The sequence below is a fragment of the Chiloscyllium punctatum genome, chromosome 24 (assembly GCF_047496795.1).
Source record: "Chiloscyllium punctatum isolate Juve2018m chromosome 24, sChiPun1.3, whole genome shotgun sequence".
NCBI lineage: Eukaryota > Metazoa > Chordata > Chondrichthyes > Orectolobiformes > Hemiscylliidae > Chiloscyllium > Chiloscyllium punctatum.
The window spans coordinates 50,616,853-50,640,140 of NC_092762.1; the positions used below are offsets into that span (position 1 = coordinate 50,616,853).

A 23,288-nucleotide genomic window follows, 5' to 3' on the forward strand; every position below is an offset into this window, starting at 1 on the left:
AACACGCACCACCCTCTGCATGAAAAAGTTGCCCTTAGGTTTCTTTTAAATCTTTCCCCTCTCATCCTCTAGCTTTGGACTCCCCTCCTCTGGGGAAAATACCTTGGCTATTCACCCTTTCCATATCCCTTATGATTTTATAAACTTCTATAAGGTGACACCTCTGCATCCGTTGCTCCAGGGAAAATAGCCTCAGCCTCTTCCTATAGCTTGAACCCTCAACTCTTGTTACATCAGCGTGAGTCTTTTCTGAACTCTTCCATGTTTCACAACACCCTTCCTATAGCAGGGAGACCAGAATGCAGTGTTCCGAAAGGGACCTGACTAATGTTCTGTGCAGCCACGACATGATCTCCCAACTTCTATACTCGGTGTACTGACCAATAATGGCAAGTGTACCAAATGCTGCTTTTAGTATGCACTGTTTGCCTTATCCATTTTTTGTTAGCTGGTTCCAAATTCTAGCTAGTCTGAGTAGAGAAATTTTTGCTTTCTCTTTTGCATTTATTAGTAACTGTTTTACATTTATGGATCTTAATTTTGGATTCTGTCACATGTAGTAATATTATTTTCTACATCTACCCTTGTCCAATCCAGTTAGAATTTTGTCGATCGTTACCAGGACATCACAAAGCCATTTTTTAAAAGGAAAAGCCACAATCTGTTCCATCTTTCCTGATAGCTGTAATTCCTTGAAATTTCTTCTTCTATCATTGTTTGCTAAGTTCTTTTTATAGTACATTCTGCAGGGCTTATGTTTTAAATGTGTGGTGACTAGAAATGTGGTGTGTGGTGACTATTTGAGATATCCTGAACAGGACCCTAAACTAAATGAGCTGAAAATGTGTTGCTGGAAAAGCGCAGCAGGTCAGGCAGCATCCAAGGAGCAGGAGAATCGACGTTTCAGACATAAGCCCATCTTCAGGAATGAGGAAAGTGTGTCCAGCAGGCTAAGATAAAAGGTAGGGAGGAGGGACTTGGGGGAGGGGCGTTGGAAATGCGATAGGTGGAAGGAGGTCAAGGTGAGGGTGATAGGCCAGAGTGGGATGGGGGCGGAGAGGTCAGGAAGAAGATTGCAGGTTAGGAAGGCGGTGCTGAGTTCGAGGGATTTGACTGAGACAAGGTGGGGGAGGGGAAATGAGGAAACTGGAGAAATCTGAGTTCATCCCTTGTAGTTGGAGGGTTCCCAGGCGGAAGATGAGGCGCTCTTCCTCCAACCGTTGTGTTGCCTAGGAACCCTCCAACCACAAAGGACATATACATCTGTCTGTCCCACAGAGTCCAGCTATCACTCAAGTTATATAGTATATCTGTTTTTTATTCTTCTTTCCAAAGTGGACAAGTTCATGTTTTCCCACATTTTACGTCCTCTGCCAATTCTGTATCCTCTTGGTGTCATCAGCACATAAAGCTATTATGCGCTTGTTTCCTTCATCCAAGTCATCGATATAGGTTTTAATAGTTGGGATACTGCACTGAACTCTGTTTCTTTTCACTGTGAAGAAATGACCCATCCTGACTTTCTGCTGAACAACAAAAACTGAAATAACTGGAAAAGCTCAGTCTGGCAGTATCCGTTGAATGAAAGCAGAGTTAACATTTTGGTCCTTTGTTTCGAACTGAAAATGATTGGTATAGATGCTCGTGGTGGGGGCAAGTGGGAAAGGCATAGAAAATGATTAAATGATAAATGGAGTCTATAGGGGGAGACAAAAAAATGGATAATCGTGAGTCAGGAGGAAAGCGTTGTTAATAGAGAACATTATTGGTTGAAAATGGCTTGGCTGTGGTGTAAGCAGCCCATGTGATGACAAGGCTGTGTGTGTTTTGTGGAGTGGAGTGGAGTGGGGTGGGGTGGGGTGGTGGTGCAGTGGTAGGGGGATGACATAAGCATATGGGCGAAGGTGTTCAGGCCCTAAAATTATTGAACTCGAACTGGATACTGCAGAGTCCCCAAACGGGAAATGAGATGCTTTTGTTCGAGTTTGTGCTGAGTTTTGTGGGAGCACTGCAACAAGCTTGAGACAGGGATGTTGGCCAAGGAGCATGGTGATGTGTTGAAGTGATAGGCAACAGGAAGCTGAGGGAGAAACAACCGAAAGAACTGTGGATGCTGGAAATCAGAAATGAAAACAGAAATTGCTGGAAAAACTCCGCAATTCTTGCAGTATCTGTGGAGAGAAATCTCTCCACGGATGTTGCCAGACCTGCTAAATTTTTCCAGCCATTTCTGTTTTTGTTTGAGGTTTAGGGTCATTTTTGACGACCAAATGTAGGTGTTCTACAAAGCAATTGCTCGCCTGTGTTCCATCTCCTCAGTGTAGTGGAGACCTCCTCTCTGTTCATTGTCTAACCAACAATTTGTTTGTAATATATATGAGTGATTTGTAGGTGGTCTAATTTAGTTTGATTATGGATGATATAAAGATTGGGTAGCTGCACATAGCTGAAGGGCTTGGATAGGCTGGGGACTTAGGGAGAGCAATGGCAGATGGAGTTTAATCCATCCAACTTTGAGGTGATAAATTTTGGGAATATACAGTAAATGCCAGAACCCTTAACAGCATTTATATAGAGGAATCTAGGCAAACAAGTCCACAGTTCCCTGTAAGTGGCAGCACAAGTGAACAAGGTCATCATTCAGTTTTGGTAACTGTGGTACCAGAAGAATGTGCTGGCTTTGGAGAGGTTTTAGGAACAATTTCCCCTAGGATGTTGTCTGGTTAGGAGGGTGCTAGCTAGGAGGAGAGATTGGACAAACTCGGTTTGTTTTCTCTTGAAAGCCGAAGGCTGAGAGATGACCTGATAGAAGTTTCCAAACTTGTGACCGGCATGGACAGAATAGATAGTTGGAGTCTTTTTCCCCCGGATAGTATTGTGAATTACTAGGAGATGTTGGTTTCAAATAAAAGAGGGTAAGTTTTTTTTTACATAGAGGGTGGTAAGTTCCTGGAATGCACTGCCAAAAGTGGTGGAGAAAGCGAATTCAATAGCAATGTTAAGAAGCATCTTGATAGATATATGAATACGCAGGGAATAGAAGGATATGGACCACCTAGAGACAAAAGGTTTTCAGTTTAGAAGGGCATCGTGTGTCGGCTGTCTTGATGGGCTGAAGGGACTGTTCCTGTGCTGTACTGCTCTTTGTTCTTTTGATTGTGTAATCAGTTCTTTGTCCTTGCTGATATGTTACCTCTACATGATGTGCTATTTATGCAGTATGTCCTATCTTTTGCACAGCCCCCTTGGCTACTTTGAGCATGTAGTGTTTTAGGTGCTGGATTTATGTTCATCCATGTAAGCTTTGTTTTTATATATCAATGACAGACATCCTCTCAGCTGAGTACATCTTAAATCAGACTTTGCTAAGATTTCAGCCTGCACAAAATGATGTTTTGCTTCACAGATGACTGAGCTTGGTGACTCAAGGCTTCATTGATACTAGCATTGATGTTTCTTTGTAAAGTAGTAGCCATCATTCTAGCGACATTTGGTATCACGAATAGAACAAAGAATTTTTTTTTGTGTGTCAAGTCGTTGTGTTTGCAACTAGAAAAGTGAGAGTGTGGAGCAGGTTATCATATCAGAACTTGCTGAAGAAGTTGATAAAATACTTTTTCTACTAATGTATTCAGAATAAATCACAACTTTGCGATTTAAAGTGTGATACTGTCCGCAACACTTGTCAGCCAGAACATATATCAATTTTTAATCCTTTTTAAGAAACAGTTGTATCTTACAGGATTGCACCTACTATTTCCAAATAAACTGGGGAATGTGACAAGTGAAATTCCACACCCAACTCCTAATGTGCAGCTTGAGAGCCGCATTACTCCATAGCCAATCTCCATAGGTTTTTGTCTCCCAATGAGATGTAAATGACTGCAAAATTTAGTAGCAGTGCTACTAATTAAACTAATAACTAGCAAAATGGAAAGTTTGTTCACTGTATATATCTAATTTTGAAACAAATATGAATGTGTGCACTGTTTCATGAAAAGATATGTAATGAGCTTTTATATTATTTGGTAGATAAATCACTACATCAACTAAACAGGATCCAGCTATCAAGTAAAAGGAAAAGCTCAACTTTACTGTACTTGAGATCTTGTGTGTATAATCTGAGGGGCAACATTATCTTGAACAACCTGGTTTGTTTTGTCATATTTTCTTGTTCCCCTTTAGAAGGTAACATCACATTGCCTTGTAAGGTAGGCAGGAATGTGGTGTAATCCAATCAGCCATGATTTTATTGAATGGTGGAACATGCTCCAGGTGCCAAGTGGCCTATTCCTGCTCCTAATTCATGTGTGATCTTTCAGGGTACATTTTCTGATACCAACAAGTAAATAGTACATATTGCAATCTGTGCTGTGGTAAATTTGGGTCTGAAGAATGTGCGGCTGATCACATCTTCTCATGATAACCAGATCTAATTGCTAGCAATGTCTAGACTTTGCATGATGCCATGATGTTTGATAGTGATATCTGTGCTGAAGGAACGTTTTGAAAGCACGGGGCACAAAACTCAGGAAGATATTGTCCATTGATGTTGATCTTGCCCAACTCATGCTGTCCCTGGCACATTGGCCACAAATCTCTGTCTGCCCCAACATTTGCGTTGGACTTAGCTAGGTTAAATGGCATTTTATCTGAAAAACATTTCTCAATGTCACATACAGAATTTGGAAATGCTCTTTGTTTGAGACGCTGTCACACAAAATTGGCATATAAGCCCAAATGATGCTGACTACAGAACAGCCTCAATTACCTGAACGAGACAGGCGGGGAGTATTTTGTTTGGATAATGGGTTATTTGGATAATGGATAGCATTTTTACGGGACCTTGACATTTTGTTTGGATAATCCAAAATTTGGATAATTGATGTTTGGATAATCAAGGTTGTTCTGTATACCTCCTATGTTAGGTTCTTTTCCCGAGGTTTCACACGTGAGGTGCAATTCACACACACCAACTTCTGCAAACAGGTAAAGTTTATTAAAGCTTGTACAAACTAGGTGACCCTCTTTGCAGGCATGCAAAGTCAAGTCAAAGTGAGGCACAGAGCAAAGAAAACCCACCCCGTTTATATAGGTCAGTTGGTCATAGATACTCTGGCCACTCCCCCACAGTTACATGCCACTCAAGACAACTCCCAGCCATTCCCTCACAGTCACATGTTACCCAGGTACAATAGTAGGATGAGATCATCCTCTGAGATAGTGTAAATGCCCTAATCCTGGGGAATTGTTATGCAGACAATTTCCTGACTCAGTAATTCCCCAATACATGCAGTGCAACATATCTAGCTTCAGGAGATGGCGAGAAAGCATTTCTGAATAGAAGAGATTGAATGATAGTTTAATTTAATAATAGTAAATGGAGTAGTAGCAAATGACTTTGTCGAATTGGAGTGGGAGTTATTCACATTCTTGCATGACTGTCATCCCCGCCACTTCCAGATGTTCACTCAGTGCAATTTAACCCTTTAATATTACCTTAATGTCCAGAGAAAGATTCCCATTTTAATCTTGCAACATTACACCACCAGATGATAGTCACAGGGTGTTGAGATATTCTTAAGTTGCTACTGGAGATTTATTTGATTGCCAGTCAGAAGCTTGTGGTCCATTAATATTTATAGAAGGGAAATGTCTGCTGATGAGAATATGTATAGGGTATAAGCAGGCAGGGAAAGAGTTAAGTTCTGAGTTTTGTGAAACAAGAGATTCAACTGAGCATGACTCAGGTCAGATAACTTATTGTTAAGAGGGCTGCTGCAGGCAAGGGTAATGGGTTAACAAGGTGGAAAAGCATTTATTATGTAGAACCTTTAACAAGACGAGGTAGCCTTTAGTAAGTGAGGTCAGTTTAACAAGGTGAAAAATATTCATTATGCAAATCCTCTTATTCATTGTGTAACAGCAGATGGCTTAATCTTTACTATTGATACTTGTTGATTGTAACAGTCACCCAATCAATATATATGGTGCCTTATCTGGATGCTCCTCCCTGTAAAATGACTATATAGTGCATTGAGAAACTGCTGTTTCAGGGAAGATGGTGAACGCATGTCTCTGTGCACATGGGTGATCATTCTCTCTCTCCCTCCAGGGCCTGGAATAAAGATGGAGGTAAAACTACTATGTATCTGAGTTTTTTGCTTCGACTAAGGGAGGAAACAGGATGGCACTGACACCCCTGAGACTTTATCAGTACACACACGCAGTATGTGATGTGGCAGTAGTGCAACAATGTCATTCTGACCTGTTTGCTCATTATTCTTGTGCTCACTTAGGTGCAGTCATACTTGTTTACTGGCAAAATATTTCACAAAGTGCGCATGCACAGAACCTTTCAGGGGTGTTACCAGTGACAGTGTTAAAACTCACGCAATACCGGATTACAGTCCAACTGGTTTGTTTGGAGGCGCTAACTTTCAAAGCGCTGCTCCTTCATCAGATGAAGGAGCAGTGCTTTGAAAGCTAGTGCCTCCAAATAAACCTGTTGGACTAAAACCCAGTGTTGTGATTTTTTTTTAACTTTGTCCGCCCCAGTCCAACACCACCTCCTCCAAACCAGTGACAATGAATATGTATTGAGACCCTTTTGGGGTGTCAGGAGAGACAGTCCATAAAGCAAAGAATATCAGTGCAGAATTCTGTGAAATTCATTAAACTGCTGCTGAAAAATATATTTGTGGGAACACAATGATTGTTGTAGATTTAAAGGAAGATTTTATGTAAGGTGGGGCAACAATGGCTTAGATTACTGAAGCACTGGAACTCGATTAACAAGAATTTGGCATTGAATTTTAAAGAAGTATTTTGAAATCTGAAAGAAAATCAAATGCAGGGAGCTCTAATGCAAATGTTTTTTATCTATTTGTGACTAATGTCCTGGCTGAAGAGAAATAACTTGCCTTCAAGCTGATTCTTGTCTTTGTAAAATAATACACATATTTGGCAAGAAGTTTTATATTGCATTAGATTAGATTACTTAGTGTGGAAACAGGCCCTTCGGCCCAACAAGTCCACACTGACCCGCCGAAGCGCAACCCACCCAGACCCATTCCCCTACATTTACCCCTTCACCTAACACTAAGGGCAATTTAGCGTGGCCATCAAAATTTACGAGCAAATACTTGGAAAAGGGTAGTTACATTTAATTTCTACATGTGACTCCAGACCCTCAGCAATGTGGTTGATGCTCAACTTTGCTCTGAAATGGCCAAGCAAGCCCCTCAATTCAAGGACAGCTAGGGACAGACAATAAATAATGGCCAGCCTGCCACACCTACATCTCAAATACAAATGGAAATACACTGTTCTTACTTATTACTGAAGTTATACAGAGCACGACGACAGTGATGCTCCACTCAGTGAGTTTTGAATTTAAAGTGACCATGGTAAATTTTGTGTTTTATGTGCACCAATGCTGAAACAAAAGCAGCAGTACCTGTGATGAGTATAACTATAGGTTCTTGCCACTGATTAAACCAAAGCATTAGTTGGAACTGCAGTAAACTGATGACTTGTACATACTTTTGCTGGTGTAGTTCTACATATAGATCAATGTTGTCCATATCTGCTGGCTATTGGACTGAACTCTGCCTTAGTTAGGACTGTTAACTTGATAATTTTGTTCGCGTTTGATCAACTGGCGATATAGTCATAAAGTTGTTCTGTATTGTGTGTATTATTTTCCCTAAACAACGAACAGTCATTCTGGTATAGTTGGTGCAAAGCAAATGGGGAAGGATGAAATTTGTGTTAGTGTTAATGTTAATAATTGAAAATATCTATATAAACATTTGTTTGTACTGAAATGGCTACTATAATCATGAGATAGGACTTAGCGGTAGCCTTCCAAAAAATTCTCTGAGCACAATGTCAGCCTATCAATGAATCTGGAATGATAGTTATTCAATTATAATCTGCTAGAGAGAGAGCTGATTGTTTCCAGGAAAAACCCTTACATAACGGAATTAGACCCTTCCTATAAAATGTGTGAAGTACTTTCTGTTTAACCACTGGTCTTGACTCTTTCATTTTTGAGCCCAACTGCCTTTTTAAATGTTCAATTTTGAAACTGTTCTCTATGACATCCACTGGCAAAATCAACGGTCCTGTGTGTAGGCTACAAATGAAAAGCTTCTTGCTTGTAAAAAGCAGCCATCAACATGTATTTTGTGCACTCAGTAAGTTTTAAAAACAAAATCTCCTATTGTCAAAACAGTGAAGCAGAACTTACATTTCAACAAAACTTCCTTAGAAAATTTTCAAAAGAATTTCTAAGGAGAAGAAATTGTTTGCAACTCCTCAACTGCTGGCAGTCTGTCCCCACAAACGAATTTTCAATTGTTAACTCCAACTTCGGACTTCCAGACTGCTCCTTCTTAAAATCACGGACAGTGTTAAAACTGGTATCTTTCAGTTGTTTTATATCTTAGTCATTATAATTGAACAATCTTTTTATCCATTCTGATTCTATTTCACCAAATCATAAAATCCCGACAGCATGGAAACAGGCCTTGAGGCCCAACAAGTCCACACTGACCCTCCGATGAGTAACCCATTCTCCTAACCTACACATCCCTGAACATTATGGGCAATTTAACATGGCCAATTCACCTAAACTGCATATCTTTGACTATGGGAGGAAATCACAGCGTCTGCAGGAAACCCATGCAGACGCGGGGTGAATGTGCAGACTCTACACGGGCAGTTGCCCAAGGCTGGAATCAAACCTGGGTCCCTGGTGCTGTGAGGCAGTAGTGCCAGCCACTGAGCCACCATGGGCTACGTTTGTAAGTGTGCTTGTGTTTCAAGATTCCCCCTGAATCTGATTGTATGTAGTAAACCATGGTTCTGGTTTAACTTCACCACAGGGTTGTTGAGGTCCTTGAAAAGTGGCAACCACAAGCAGTGGACTGCATCATCTTTTTAATTTAAAAAGAGGGGAAAACCAAATCTCCTCTTATGGACATTGTATCCTTGAGGCACTTCCACGTAACATCCATGCCTTCTAACAAGTCATTTTCAAACACCTGATTGCTTCAAATCCATTCTGCGTGGTGGAAAAAGGCCAGCCAAGCTTTTTTGGTTTGAAACTGGATCTTAAAGCTAAAACAGAAGTATTCCAATTGACTGTACCACCAAAAGCCATGTGGATGATGCTGTTGACCAGTAAATAGATCCTTACTGCAACAATCACTGAGACTTGCAGCAACCAAATATTCTAGTAAATAAATTGGTTATATTCCAAAATAAGGAAGAAACTATTTAGAATCTCATTCTTTTTCAGTGACATTGCCTTATTGATTTGTGTTCCTCAGGGAATGCTATTTACCTTTAAGAAAAAAGACCTTCAAAAAAGGAAACCCTTCATGCTTTGACTGTCTTTATCTGCATTTGATGATGGTAGAAATACTGTGATGGTTTGTGAGTAATTTTATGGTTTTGTTTCTGCAAAACAAATTGGAAATCGTAATATTTTTGACCCTTTGTGTTTGTTAGGTATTTGAAACAGTCTGTTGTTAAAGAGATGTAGTTACAGCTGAGTCTGTGTATCCTAGTATTGAAATTCCATAAATGCTGTTTCTTTCTGGGGTAAATTTTATATGTCTGTGATGCTCTTGAAGTGTGATTTCTCTGAAGTATGCCTATTTTGTTTCTGTTTTAATACTGACTGAGTTACATATTGTAGATATTCTAATCCATTACTCGCAGGTGGATTCACACAGGCAGGGTAATTATAATGAGTCTTCAATACATGCCTCATTAAAACAAAATGAATACTAATTTCTCAGCAATCCATTCAGGTGTGAATGTACTCTGCAGAGGTTTGAATAATTGTGACTGTTTCTTTGAAGTTCTGCAGCCAAATCCAAAGCATTTCTTTCTAGTTGTGGAAATGTAAAATTCATTACAAAAGTGAGTTAATTGGAAACTTTGTGTTGCCGCTCTGTTCTCACCTGCCCTACCAAGATAGCTGCATATTGTGTGTACCACATTATCTTTCCCCTCTCTTTTCCGTATGTTTTAAAACTAGTTTTCTAGTTATTGACTACGAAGCAACCCTAACCCTTAGACGTGGAGCAAGTTGTTATCCCAGTTACCATGGAAAATATTTGAAGGGAGATAAGGAGAAAAAACTGTGCACTGCAGTTACCAGTCTGACGCCAGAAGTTACTGAACCAATGTCAGGCTATCAACCACACATTTTTCTGCACGTGCTTTTATCCCAAGATATCGCACTATTAAACTCGAGTAGAGAGAAGGGGAAAGAGCCGTAAGTTGGCGTCTATCTCCTGTCTGCTCACCAGATTCTGGGTTACATTCTCACTAAATTCTGGGCTACATTGTTACTATTTTATCCCTCCAAACTAGAAACTAATTTGCTAAAATGCAATAGAAGCAGAATAAATGTATATCAAGTTTTTTTTTGGGTTTGGTATTGAGCTATAAAAGTAAACGTAAATAGTTTTCTTAGTTTATGACAACTATTTGTTTTCAAGTTGCATTTTAGCAGCTTAATTTATTTATGGTAATGACCTCATTCTTAAATTGATTATTTTTCAGGTTATGACAGTTGACTTGAAATATTGCAGTGTGTTATTTCTCTAATCTCCTCTAGGAGAAAGTACCTTACCAATTTAGTGTGACATTACTCCCCACCACCCACCACCCAACCAGCCCAGTTTGGTGACTCTGGACAAATTGTCATTTGAAAATGAACCAGACATGTCCTTCAATTTTATATTCAACGATGTCACCCTGTGAAGAAGTGTGTAATCACAGGCAGATGCTTCTGCATTTAATTGTGCATGTGCAGACTGCAAGTTTCTATCCATTTTAGAGCAGTAAAGATTGTAACTGTTTTTTCTGTCTTTATTTTTGTAAAAATTAGACCTTATGAAGGTTGGAGAGTTTTTTTCAAGGGTGCGTTAAAGATTTAACACCTAAGTTAGGAATTCAGTGTTTTGCTAACTATTGTGAAGATACCTCTTCTTTTAGTAGATGTATTTCTGTGGGCCATACTATTGTATGTTTCTTTCCTCGAAGAACGTTTTTTCACTTAGACACACAATCTATGAATGTGCGAAACTGCAGATGTTCCAGACCATTCTTGTCATGCCTACTGGAGAACTCCCCTTACTCCAGTAACTTGCACATTTCCATGCTTTACCGTGATGTATCAGGCACACTTCAGTGAAAGGACCAAATTTACTTAGATTACTGCAAACACCACCTTTAACCAAGTGTTTGGGCTGTCCAAAGAGTGTCAAAATGTTGAAATTTTTATCTTTGTTTTGATTCATCCTTAGCCTCTAACCCGCCATAACTCTGTAACTGATCAGATCAGATGGGCCAATGGGCTAAGAAGTGGCCGATGGAGTTTAATTTAGATAAATGTGAGGTGATGCATTTTGGGAAAGCAAATCTTAGCAGGACTTATACACTTAATGGTAAGGTCCTCGGGATTGTTGCTGAACAAAGAGACCTTGGAGTGCAGGTTCATAGCTCCTTGAAAGTGGAGTTGCAGGTAGTTAGGATAGTGAAGGCAGCGTTTGGTATGCTTTCCTTTATTGGTCAGAGTATTGAGTACAGGAGTTGGGAGGTCATGTTGCGGCTGTACAGGACATTGGTTAGGCCACTGTTGGAATATTGCGTGCAGTTCTGGTCACCTTACTATCGAAAAGATGTTGTGAAATTTGAAAGGGCTCAGAAAAGATTTACAAGGATGTTGCCAGCTTTGGAGGAATTGAGCTATAGGAAGAGGTTGAACAGGCTGGGGCTGTTTTCCCTGGAGCATTGAAGGCTGAGGGGTGACCTCATAGAAGTTTATAAAATTACGAGGGGCATGGATAGGATAAGTAGACAAAGTCTTTTCCCTGGGGTGGGGGAGTCCAGAACTAGAGGGCATAGGTTTAGGGTGAGAGGGGAAAGATGTAAAAGAGACCTCAGAGGCAACATTTTCACGCAGAGGGTGGTACGTGTATGGAATGAGCTGCCAGAGGAAGCGGTGGAGGCTGGTACAATTACAACAGTTAAAAGGCATTTGGATGGTTATATGAATAGGAAGGGTTTGAAGGGATATGGGCCGGGTGCTTGCAGGTGGAACTAGATTGGGTTGGGATATCTGGTTGGTATGGACCGGTTGGACCGAAGGGTCTCTTTCTGAGCTGTACATCTCTGTGACTCCATAACAGCTTCCAGTCCCACAGTCCTTTCAAGATATCAATGCAACTGTTCCTAATTTATAATTTTAATTATTTTTCCATCAGATGGAATGCCTTCCGCTGCTGAGGTTGTTAACTTTGGAATTTTCATCCTAAACCTTGTGCTGCTCTTCTTCCCTTTCTGCAGCTATAAGTTGTTTCTTAAAACTTTTTCCATCAAGCCATTGGTCATTGTCCTGATGCAGCTGTATTATCAAATTTTGTTTGATAACCCTCTCCTAAAGAAACATTACATTTTACTATATAAAATCATCATATGAATGTAGTTTGATGTTGAAATTATTTAAATGGTTTAGGGGGTCGTAACATGGCTCAATGATTAGCTGGCTGGTAGAAACCAGCAAGTAGGCATAAGTGGGTCTTTGTCCAGTTGGCAGGACGTGAAAATGGAGTCAGCAGTGTTCTGAGCTTAGGCCTCAATGTTTTACATTTTATATTAATGAATTAGCTGTGGGAAGTGAAGGCTAAGCAGCCAGATTTGCAGATGACACCAACGTAGATAGGAAAGCATGTTGTGAAGTAGTTATAAATTACAGATGGATATAGATAGGTTGAGAGTTGGCAAGTGGAGTATAATGTGGGAAATGTGAATCTGTTCAGTTTGGCAGGAAGAATGCAAAAAACGCAGTATTAATTAAATGGAGAGTAATGACAGAATTCTGAGGTGTAGAATGATTAAAGCAATCTGGTGTTTGAGTCACAAACTGTTAGTGTGCAGGTACAGCACATCATCAAGAAGGGCAAAAGAATGCTATCCTTATACTTCAGTTATATAGGGCATTGACGAGCCCACATCTTGAAGACCAAGTGCAGTTTTAGTCTCCTTGGGGAACGATATAAACGCATTTGCTGGCAGTTCAGAGGTGGTCTTGTCAGATGGATTCCTGGAATTGACAGGATGCCTTATGAGGATTGGTTGTAAAGGCTGGGCTTCTTTCCACCGGAGTTTAGAAGAGTGAAATTGACTTGATTGAAGAATATCAGATCCTGAAAGAACATGATCTTAGAGCCCTTTGGATCCTTCTCCCGGACTCTGGAAGCCTCCATGACACACTCCTTGTCCAGGTAATGATGAAACCGCACCAGGAGAGGAGGAGGAGGATGTTGACCCAGACCCAATCTCCATGCTCATCTTCAATGAGCCCTCTCTATCTTCAATCCTCTCAATCCTCCAAGGAATTTCAACAACCAGTCCTCAACAGGCAGACCGATGATCCAAATGTTTTTTCTTCTGCCCCTGTTCTCAAGATCATCCCCAGGACTTGGATCTCTTCCTTGGATGAACTGGCATCAGCTTCCACCACTGTGACCCTGTGCCCCACCTCCTCTGTCCTTTTCTCCAGGTCTCCCAGCTACTGCTCATGCTTCTGCAACATGAGAGAGATTGAAACCAGCTTCTCCAATCTGTTTCCCCAACATCTTGCGTGATTGAGAGATTGTTCACCAGGGCATGGAAAGTAATCTGCTCCAAGGATCCTGCAGGCAGAACTGCAGACTCAGCCTCTGATGCTTGTCATCCCTATTTCGGCATCTCTGGACGGCTGGAAACACAGGTAAGTTAATGTTTAGAAGTTTCTTGGGACTCCATGATCTTTCTGGAGTCCCAAGATATCACGATGGTCTGGGTTGGGCAGATTAAAGGGTTGTCCTGCTTGTGGTGTGATGCGGAGCTCTGCAGTGCGATCTTCTCAGATCGCCGCCATGTTGGATCCCCAGCATATTAGATCTTGAATTATCTTGACAAGGAGGACCTGGAAAGGACATTTCTTCTTGTGAGTCAGCCCAGAACAAAGAGGCACTGTATTAAAATTAACCGTCACTCATTTACAACAGAAAAGAGAAATATTTGCTGAGACTTGTGCACTTTTGGAGCTCTGTCTCTGAAGGTGGAGGTGATTGAATATAGTTAACAATTTTTGAGAAGATTTATAGCTAAGATTGATGTTTGCTATGTACACTTGCTCACTGAGCTGAAAGTTTTATTTTCAGACGTTTTGTCACCATGACAAGGTAATATCATCAGAGTGTGTTTCCGGTGAAGTGCTGGTGGTATGTCCCGGTTCTCTATTTATAGGTCTTAGTTTCTTAAGGTGGGCAATGTCATTTCCAATTCTTTTTTTCAAGGGAAGGTCGATGGGATCTAAGTCGATGTGTTTATTGATGGAATTCAGAACTGTGTATCTCTGAGGTAACTCCACTGAATGTAGTCAGGTTCAGAGACCATTCAAATTCCGCAATATCTTTCATGGTAAATGGGATGTTTTGAGGATAGATCGGTAGAACAGCATGTCCTGGGGCTGATGAGAGAGTGGAATACATTAGACATGCTATTCTGAAACAAGATAGGATTAATTAATGTATTAGTTTGCATAATGTGATTAGATTTTAGATTTAGCTTGAGGGAGGAAGGAATGGATAGGGTGAATACCAGATTTGTTTCTCCCATGATAAGGGAGACCAAAACTAGAAGGCATAGGTTTAAGGTGAGAGCAGAAAGATTGAAAAGGGACCTGTGCTGCACTTTGATTTCCAGAAGGCATTTTATAAATTGCCATGTCAGTATTGGGGAAAACTGAAGCTCAAGGTGTAGGGGGTACCATATGACATGGATAGAAGTTTGGCTAACGGGAACCAGAGAACAGACAGAAATGAATCTTTTTGAGGTTGGTAAGATGTAACAATTAGTGAGCCACAGAGTTCAGTGCTCGGATCTCTGTAATTTACAATTAATGAATGGCTTGGATAAGGTGTCCCAAATCTGCTGATAATGCAATGTGAGCCAGGAAAACAAGTTTTAAATAGCTATAAGGATGTTGAAGAAGGCAGTGAGTAGGTTAAACGGTTGGGGATAGATGTGACAGATGGAAGATAATGTAAAATGGTCAATGCTGGCAAAGCAGTTTTAAAAAAAAATCAAAGTGGTGAGTGATTGCAGAGTCGTAGAATCCATAGACCATTCAGCCCCCACTGATCCTCTGAAGAGTATCCCATCCAAGTCCAGCTCCCCACCCTATCCCCATAACTCCACATTTACCATGGTTAACCCACCTAGCCTACGCAGGCAATTTCAGCTTGGATAATCCACCTAATCTGCACATTTTGATACTGTGGGAAGAAACCAGAACTCCTGGAGGAAACCCACGCAGACATGGAGAACATGCAAACTCCACACGCATGGAGGCGAAGGCTGGAATCAAACCCTGGTCTTTGGTGCTCAGAGACAGCAGCGCGAACCACTAAGCCACCACGCAGCTCAGAGGTCTGAGATGCAAAGGGATTTGATTGACCTAATGCATGAAATACAAAAGGTTAGCATGCAGTCTTAGCAATTAATTAGGAAAGTTAATAATTTATCATTTATTGTGAAGAAAACTGAATACAATAATTGTAAAGTGACATTTCAGTTATATAGGGCCTTGTACATCTGGAGAACTGTATGCAGTACTGGTTGCATTATTTAAGCAAGGCTGTAAATACATTTGAAACAGTGCAGTGAAAGTTTACCAGATTAATTCCTGGAATGAGTAAGTTGCTTTGTGGGGAAAGGTTGGACAAGTGGGGCTTGTAGCCGTGGGAGCTTAGAAGCATAAGAGTTTACTTGATTGAAACACAAAATCCTGAGAGGTCTTGATCAGCTAAATGTCGAGAGGATTCTCTTAAAGGAAAGTCTAAAATTAGAGTCACTGATTTAAAAATCAGTCATCTCCTTCTAAGACCATAAAAACAAAAGAAATAAAAACCAGAATAGGACATCTGTTTCAACACGGAATCCAACCTTCCATCCATGGGCATAATTTACATGGCTCATTGCTCCGGAAAGACTGCCAACATAATCAAAGACCCATTGCACCCTGGTAATGATCTCCAACGTCTTCCATCGTGCAGGTGATACAGAAGCTTCAACACATGCAACAGCAGGTTCAGGAACTGATTTTTTTTCCCAGCTATTATTAGACTGATGAATGGACTGTTTGAGTTCAAATAATGCTGATCTGCTTATGTTGATCTCACCTAACACATTCCCTTTGCGGCAAAGCCTGTATGCCTCTAAGATTTTTTACAACATTTGATCTATACATCCCTGTTTTCTATCATGTACCTGTAACGCTCATAAACAAAGCTTTTCTCTGTTCCTCTGTACACATGACAAAAAATTAATCAAATCAAATCATTCCTGCCCTGCCAATTTATATATTCAAGACTGATCTGCCTCAACTCCTTTTATGTGTCAGCTCCTCCTGCGGGACATCCCACTGTCCTACATTAAACTCTCATTTGTCAAGTTTTGCCAACTCACTCAAATGATCTATATTCCATTCTTGTGTCCTCAACGTAACATATCCTCTTACCTATTATTGTATTATCAGCAAATTGGGATGCATTACACTCTGTCCCCTCTTGCAAGTCATTATCATAGTAAATAGTTGAAGCTCAAGGATTGGTTGATCCTTGTGGAACTCAGTTTTGGTTTTCCAACCTGCAAAAGACCCATTCGTCCCCACTATGTATTAACCAGTCCTCAAACCATGCATTACCCAATGTCTTAAGCTCCTATCTTGTGCAATAACTTTTGATATAGCACCTCATCACCTACATTCCAGTCAACATGAAGACAAGATTCACCGATGAAGCTGAAAAATGTGTTGCTGGAAAAGCGCAGCAGGTCAGGCAGCATCAAAGGAGCAGGAGAATCGATGTTTCGGGCATAAGCCCTTCTTTAGGAATGGCAATTGTAGTGCCCTTTCCTACATGCCTTCATTGTGGGCGGCACGGTGGCACAGTGGTTAGCACTGCTGCCTCTCAGCGCCAGAGACCCGGGTTCAATTCCCGCCTCAGGCGACTGACTGTGTGGAGTTTGCACTTCTCCCCGTGTCTGCGTGGGTTTCCTCCGGGTGTTCTGGTTTCCTCCCACAGTCCAAAGATGTGCAGGTCAGGTGAATTGGCCATGCTAAATTGCCCGTAGTGTTAGGTAAAGGGGTAAATGTAGGGGAATGGGTGGGTTATGCTTCAGCGGGTCAGTGTGGACTTGTTGGGCTGAAGGGCTGTAAGTAGTGTTAGGTAAGGGGTAGATGTAGATGTAGGTGTAGGGGTATGGGTGGGTTACGCTTCGGCGGGGCGGTGTGGACTTGTTGGGCCGAAGGGCCTGTTTCCATACTGTAAGTAATCTAATCTAATCTAATCTAATCTAATCTAATCTAGTCTAATCTAAGCATGACCACCTGTAGATTTTTGATCTCCAGAGGCAGAAATTGGCAGAGTCCACTTTATTGTTCCCTTCATCCTTCAGCTCTCCCCCTCGTACATAAATTTGTTTTGGAAAGTGAAGTGTGTGACATGATAGACTGGTGAAAGAGGAGAGTCGTACATTACACCATACATAAGGGCAGATGGTGATTCATCGAATCTGCTTTCTGAAAACCACTTTGCATAGATTCCTTTGTGATAGAAAATAAAAATGAATGATATCTGCTTTCTTAATTATTAAAAGAAACAATCAGAAAATACTTTGTGTAATTCCCTTAAGCTGCCAGCATGAGCTTGTTATGAATACTTTATTTTTCATACGTTCATTTGTGAGCTAGATAATATGTGTTGTTGAAATTATTACGTTTCAATGCTTTTAACTTTTTTTTATTAAAGGCATTATGTTTGCTCAGTGTGATTGAACACAAACACTTGAATGTGTTTGTGTGTGTACTGGGGTTTTGATTTGCTTGTCGAGTAATTTCCAAATCCTGTACTTGGTAATTGAACATAAGGCCGACAATGCACTTCATAAAATAGAGAATGATGTTACATGCACCTCAGCAGCACATATACAATGGAGTTTTACAGACTGTGATCACACAGCATAAATATTTTAGATAGTCTGAAGCAAGTAAGATGAGGCCTTTATAGTGTGTGTTGTGTTATTGGATTCCTCTCCTAAGAGGTGTCAAGTTTGATTAAAAAATTAATTCTGGTTTTGGAGTCCCGTTTCTGGTATTAATGAAAAGGGCAAGAGGTTTGAGACTCTCATTACTGGATTTTTATGTTGTGTTTTCTGTGCTTTCCATTTATAGACTATCCACTGTTTTCTAGCCAGCAACTGGCTGTTGTCTTGATATCCAGCCTTGCTTTAAGAAAAAAAATGATGATTTCCATGGTATTTCTAGCTGTTCTTCAACAATGACCATTTGATGTTACATTCTTAGCTAGTCACCAGGGCAGCACTGTGGTTCAGTGATTAGCAGTGCTGCTTCTCGGTGTCAGTGACCCAGGTTCGTTCCTGGGCTGTTTGTGTGGGGTTTGTAGGTTGTCTCCACGTCTACATGGGTTTCCTTGGGGTGCTCCTCTTTCTAACTACAGTCCAAAGCTGTGCAGGTTATGTGGGTTGGCCATGCTAAGTTTACCTGTAGTGTCCAGGGATTTGCAGGCCAGTGGATTAGTCATGGTAAATGAGGAGTTTGTCAGTTTGGGTCTGATGCTGTTGGGAGGGTCAGTGTAGACTCGAGCTGAATGGCCTCTTACTGCATTGTAGGGATTCCATGATTCTAAGTGTTTTTGGAACATTATTATCTCTTTTACTTGTAGCTTTATGTGTAAATGATATTGGAATTCAACATTTTTTTATGGCTTGTTCCCTTTTTGAATCTATCACCATGTTTAAGAGTTTAATTTGAGCTACTGAAACTGTTTGCATCAATCTGTAAGATTTATGTTTGTACTATAAAGAGAGAAATCTGGGTGGAACTGAGAAATAAGAAAGGGATGATCACCTTATAGGGATTGTATTATAGAAAATTGAGAAAGAGATCTGTAAGAATAATAGGGTGGCTATAGGAGGGGATTTTACCTTTCCACACATAGACTAGGACTGCCATAGTGTTAAGAGTTTAGATGGAGAGGACTTTAAGTGTGTACAAGAAAATTTTCTGATTCAGTATGTGGATGTACCTGCTATAGAAGGTGCAAAATTTAAGGCAGGGCAGGAACTGAGGTGTCAGTGGGAGAGCACTTTGGGGCTAGTGCCCATAATTCTATTAGTTTTAAAATAGTGATGGAAAAGGATAGACCAGATCTAAAAGTTGAAGTTCTAAATTGGAGCAAGGCAAACTTTGACGATATTAGGCAAGAACTTTGAAAAGCTGATTGGGGGCAGATGTTCACAGGTAAAGGGGAGGCTGGAAAATGGGAAGCCTTCAGAAATGAGGTAATGAGAGTCCCGAGAAAGTATATTTCTGTTAGGGTGAAAGGAAAGGCTGGTAGGTATAGAGAATGCTGGGTGACTAAAGAAATTGAGGGTTTGGTTAAGAAAAAGAAGGAAGCATATGTCAGGTATGGACAGGATAAATCGAGTGAATCCTTGGAAGGGTATTAAGGCAGTAGGAGTATACTTAAGAAGGAAATCAGGCAGGCAAAAGGAGACATGAGATAGCTCTGGCAAATAGAGTTAAGGAGAATCCAAAGGATTTTTACAAATACATTAAGGGCATAAGGATAACTTGGGAGAGAATAGGGCCCCTCAAAGATTAGCAAGGCAGCCTTTGTGTGGAGCAACAGGAGATGGGGGAGATAATAAACGAGTATTTTGCATCGATATTTACAATGGAAATGGACATGGAAGGTATAGAATTAGGGAAATAAATGGTAATATCTTGCAAAATGTCCAGATTACAGAGGAGGAAGTGCTGGATGTCGAGAAATGCATAAAGGTGGATAAATCCCCAGAACCTGATGAAGTGTACCCTAGAATTCTGTGGGAAGCTAGGGAAGTAATTGCTGGGCATCCTACTGAGATATTTGTATCATCAATAGTCACAGGTGAGGTGCCGGAGGACTGGAGGTTGGCAAGCGTGGTGCCACAGTTTAAGAAAGGTGGTAAGGACAAGCCAGGGAACTATAGACCAGTGAGCCAGATGTCAGTGGTGGGCAAGTTGTTGGAGGGAATCCTGAGGGACTGGATGTACATGTATTTGGAAAGGCAAGGACTGATTAGGGATAGTCAACATGGTTTGTGTGTGGGAAATCATGTCTCACAAACTTGATTGAGTTTTTTGAAGAAGTAACAAAGAAGATTGAGGATAGAGCAGCAGATGTGATCTGTATGGACTTCAGTAAGGCGTTTAACAGGGTTCCCCATGGGAGACTGGTTAGCAAGGTTAGATCTCACGGAATACAGGGAGAACTAGCCATTAGGATACAGAACTGGGTGTAAGGTAAAAGACAGAAGGTAGTAGTGGAGGGTTGTTTTCAGACTGGAGGCCTGTGACCAGTGGAGTGCCACAAGGAATTGTGCTACTTTGTGTCATTTATATAAATGATTTGGTTGTGAGCATAACAGGTATAGTTAGAAAGTTTGCAGATGACACCAAAATTGGAGGTATAGTGGACAGCAAAGAAGGTTATCTCAGATTACAACAGGACCTTGATCAGATGGGCCAATGGGCTGAGAAGTGGCAGATGGAGTTTAATTCAGATAAATGCGAGGTGCTGCATTTTGGGAAAGCAAATCTTAGCAGGACTTATACACTTAATGGTAAGGTCCTAGGGAGTGTTGCTGAACAAAGAGACCTTGGAGTGCAGGTTCATAGTTCCTTGAAAGTGGAGTCGAAGGTAGATAGGATAGTGAAGAGACCTAAGGAGCAACTTTTTCACGCAGAGGGTTGTGTGTGTATGGAATGAGCTGCCAGAGGAAGTGGTGGAGGCTGGTACAATTGCAACATTTGGTATGCTTTCCTTTATTGGTCAGAGTATTGAGTACAGGAGTTGGGAGGTCATGTTGCAGCTGTACAGGACATTGGTTAGGCCACTGTTGGAATATTGCATGCAATTCTGGTCTCCTTCCTATTGGAAAGATGTTGTGAAACTTGAAAGGGTTCAGAAAAGATTTACACGGATATTGCCAGGGTTGGAGGATTTGTGCTATAGGGAGAGGTTGAATAGGCTGGGGCTGTTTTCCCTGGAGCGTCGGAGGCTGAGGGGTGACCTTATATGAGGGTCATGGATAGGATAAATAGACAAAGTCTTTTCCTTGGGGTAGGGGAGTCCAGAACTAGAGGGCATAGGTTTAGGGTGAGAGGGGAAAGATACAAAAGAGACCTAAGGGGCAACTTTTTCACGCAGAGGGTGGTGTGTGTATGGAATGAGCTGCCAGAGGAAGTGGTGGAGGCTGGTACAATTCCAGCATTTAAAAGGCATCTGGATGGGTATATGAACAGGAAGGGTTTGGATGGATATGGGCCGGGTGCTTGCAGGTGGGGCTAGATTGGGTTGGGATATCTGGTAGGCATGGACGAGTTCCACTGAAGGTGCCTTTTCCATGCTGTACACCTTTATGACACTATTTAAATTAATGGGGCTGGAATCGTATTATAACCAATACATGCTTTCGAAACAGTATCCCCAGTTCATCTATTACGTTATAGTGAATTTGCATGAACAAAATGTGTGTTATTGCAGAATAATCTGTAGTTGTATTTATATAGTACCTTTTAGCATAATAAAACATCCCAAGATGCTGGAGGTACATTGACCCATAACTGAACCATATTTGTATCATACAAACCAAGGCTGTGGTGAAAATTGGTAGAAGAAATAGATTGTAAAAGAATACCTTATGGAATAAAGTGAGGTAGAAAGGTGGAGAAGTTTAGGGATGTTGTTTTACAACTTAATGTTAAGATAAATAAAATCTTCGATTGATTCAAGTTGAATATGCTCATGGTGAGAACTAAGAGTCTTGAACAGGCCTGCCAAGAATGAAAGTGTTTAAAATTTTGATGTTGCTTAACTAGAAGCCAATGAGCACAGGGATAATGGAGCAAAATGCCTGGGGAGGGACAAAACACACCACAAATGATAACAATTGCACAATGCTCCTCGCAGTACTTGGGAAGTAAAAATGAATAAATTGCCATCAGTTGATTCTCGTTTCTCAATTCCTGAGATTTTCTTTTTGGAGCTGGTCTAGATTTCATTCCTCATTTTTGGTACAGTCACTGCTTTTATTCGGATTTAGCAGTTTGTTTCCTGAACATAAGGCGTTTACATTCTCTAATGCTGTATACCCTGTCTCACTCCAGGATTACATCCTAGTTTCTGAATGTTTTAAACTTGCCTGATGTTGTAATTATGTGGAAATAATCTTGTGTGGCACTTAACAATTTATTAGACTTTAGTGAAGTTTGCATTATTAAAGATATCCAATATATTCAGCAAACTTTGTTATTGATTGTTATTACGCTATGTGTGTTTAATCCCTTTTTTCTCTTTGTTCCTCCTATTTATAGTGTACTTGTAGAAAGGATATGGTGAAGATATCAATGGATGTGTTTGTGCAGTTCCTTCAGCCTGATCGCTATGAGCTATGGAAAAACGGCAAAGACATTGTCACTATTGATCACAACAAGCCAACCGCTCTATCAAGTCCTGAGATGGAGGACTGGCTGGAACGGAAAGCGTCATTAAAGGCAAAAAGTATTAGAAGGTAACAGTGATACTTTCTATGAATTTAGAACTTGACGTGGTAAAGTGATAATTTTGCTCATTTTGTTTACTGCAAATCATTTTAATTTGAACTTCTTCATACCTCTAAGTTCATCCAAATACTTTGGGCTCTGAAGTAATATGCCAGTAACTGTAGACTGCTCTTAAGTTCCTTAGCATCAACGATCATGAGGACTGATGCTGGATTGAACTGTTCTCTGCAGTTTCACTGTCACATCTTTAACATTTCTTTCTAAAAAAAAATTAAACTCCAATTCTTCTGCCCAGCTTTAATCCTGCCTTATAGAGTATAATGTGGCTTGGTCTTCCCAAATGAATCTTATGCGTTTTCATTGGTTATGAGTGAGGGACATGCATGAATCCATGCTTGGAATCTTCAGGAATGCTTTAGGAAAATGCTTTCTGGTGTTATCCTGTGAGCCTCCTGCCACAACCAGGTTCTCAGCAGAGCAGTTGTTTTGAAAATATGATGTCAGGCATACAAATGACATGATTAGAGTGGTGCTGGAAAAGCATAGCAGGTCAGGCAGCATCCAACGAGCAGAAAAATTGATA

The 23,288-nt window shown here is 40.7% G+C and overlaps 1 protein-coding gene across 2 annotated transcripts in view; it reads left to right on the plus strand.

The window, feature by feature from the left end:
* kdm4b (lysine (K)-specific demethylase 4B) overlaps positions 1 to 23,288 on the plus strand; it is a 499,010-nt gene that overhangs the window by 323,907 nt on the left and 151,815 nt on the right. For both annotated transcript variants that reach the window (XM_072593817.1, XM_072593816.1), the window contains one exon: positions 22,517 to 22,713. In XM_072593817.1, coding sequence (XP_072449918.1) covers positions 22,517 to 22,713 — 197 coding nt within the window. The remainder of the gene's footprint in view (positions 1 to 22,516; positions 22,714 to 23,288) is intronic.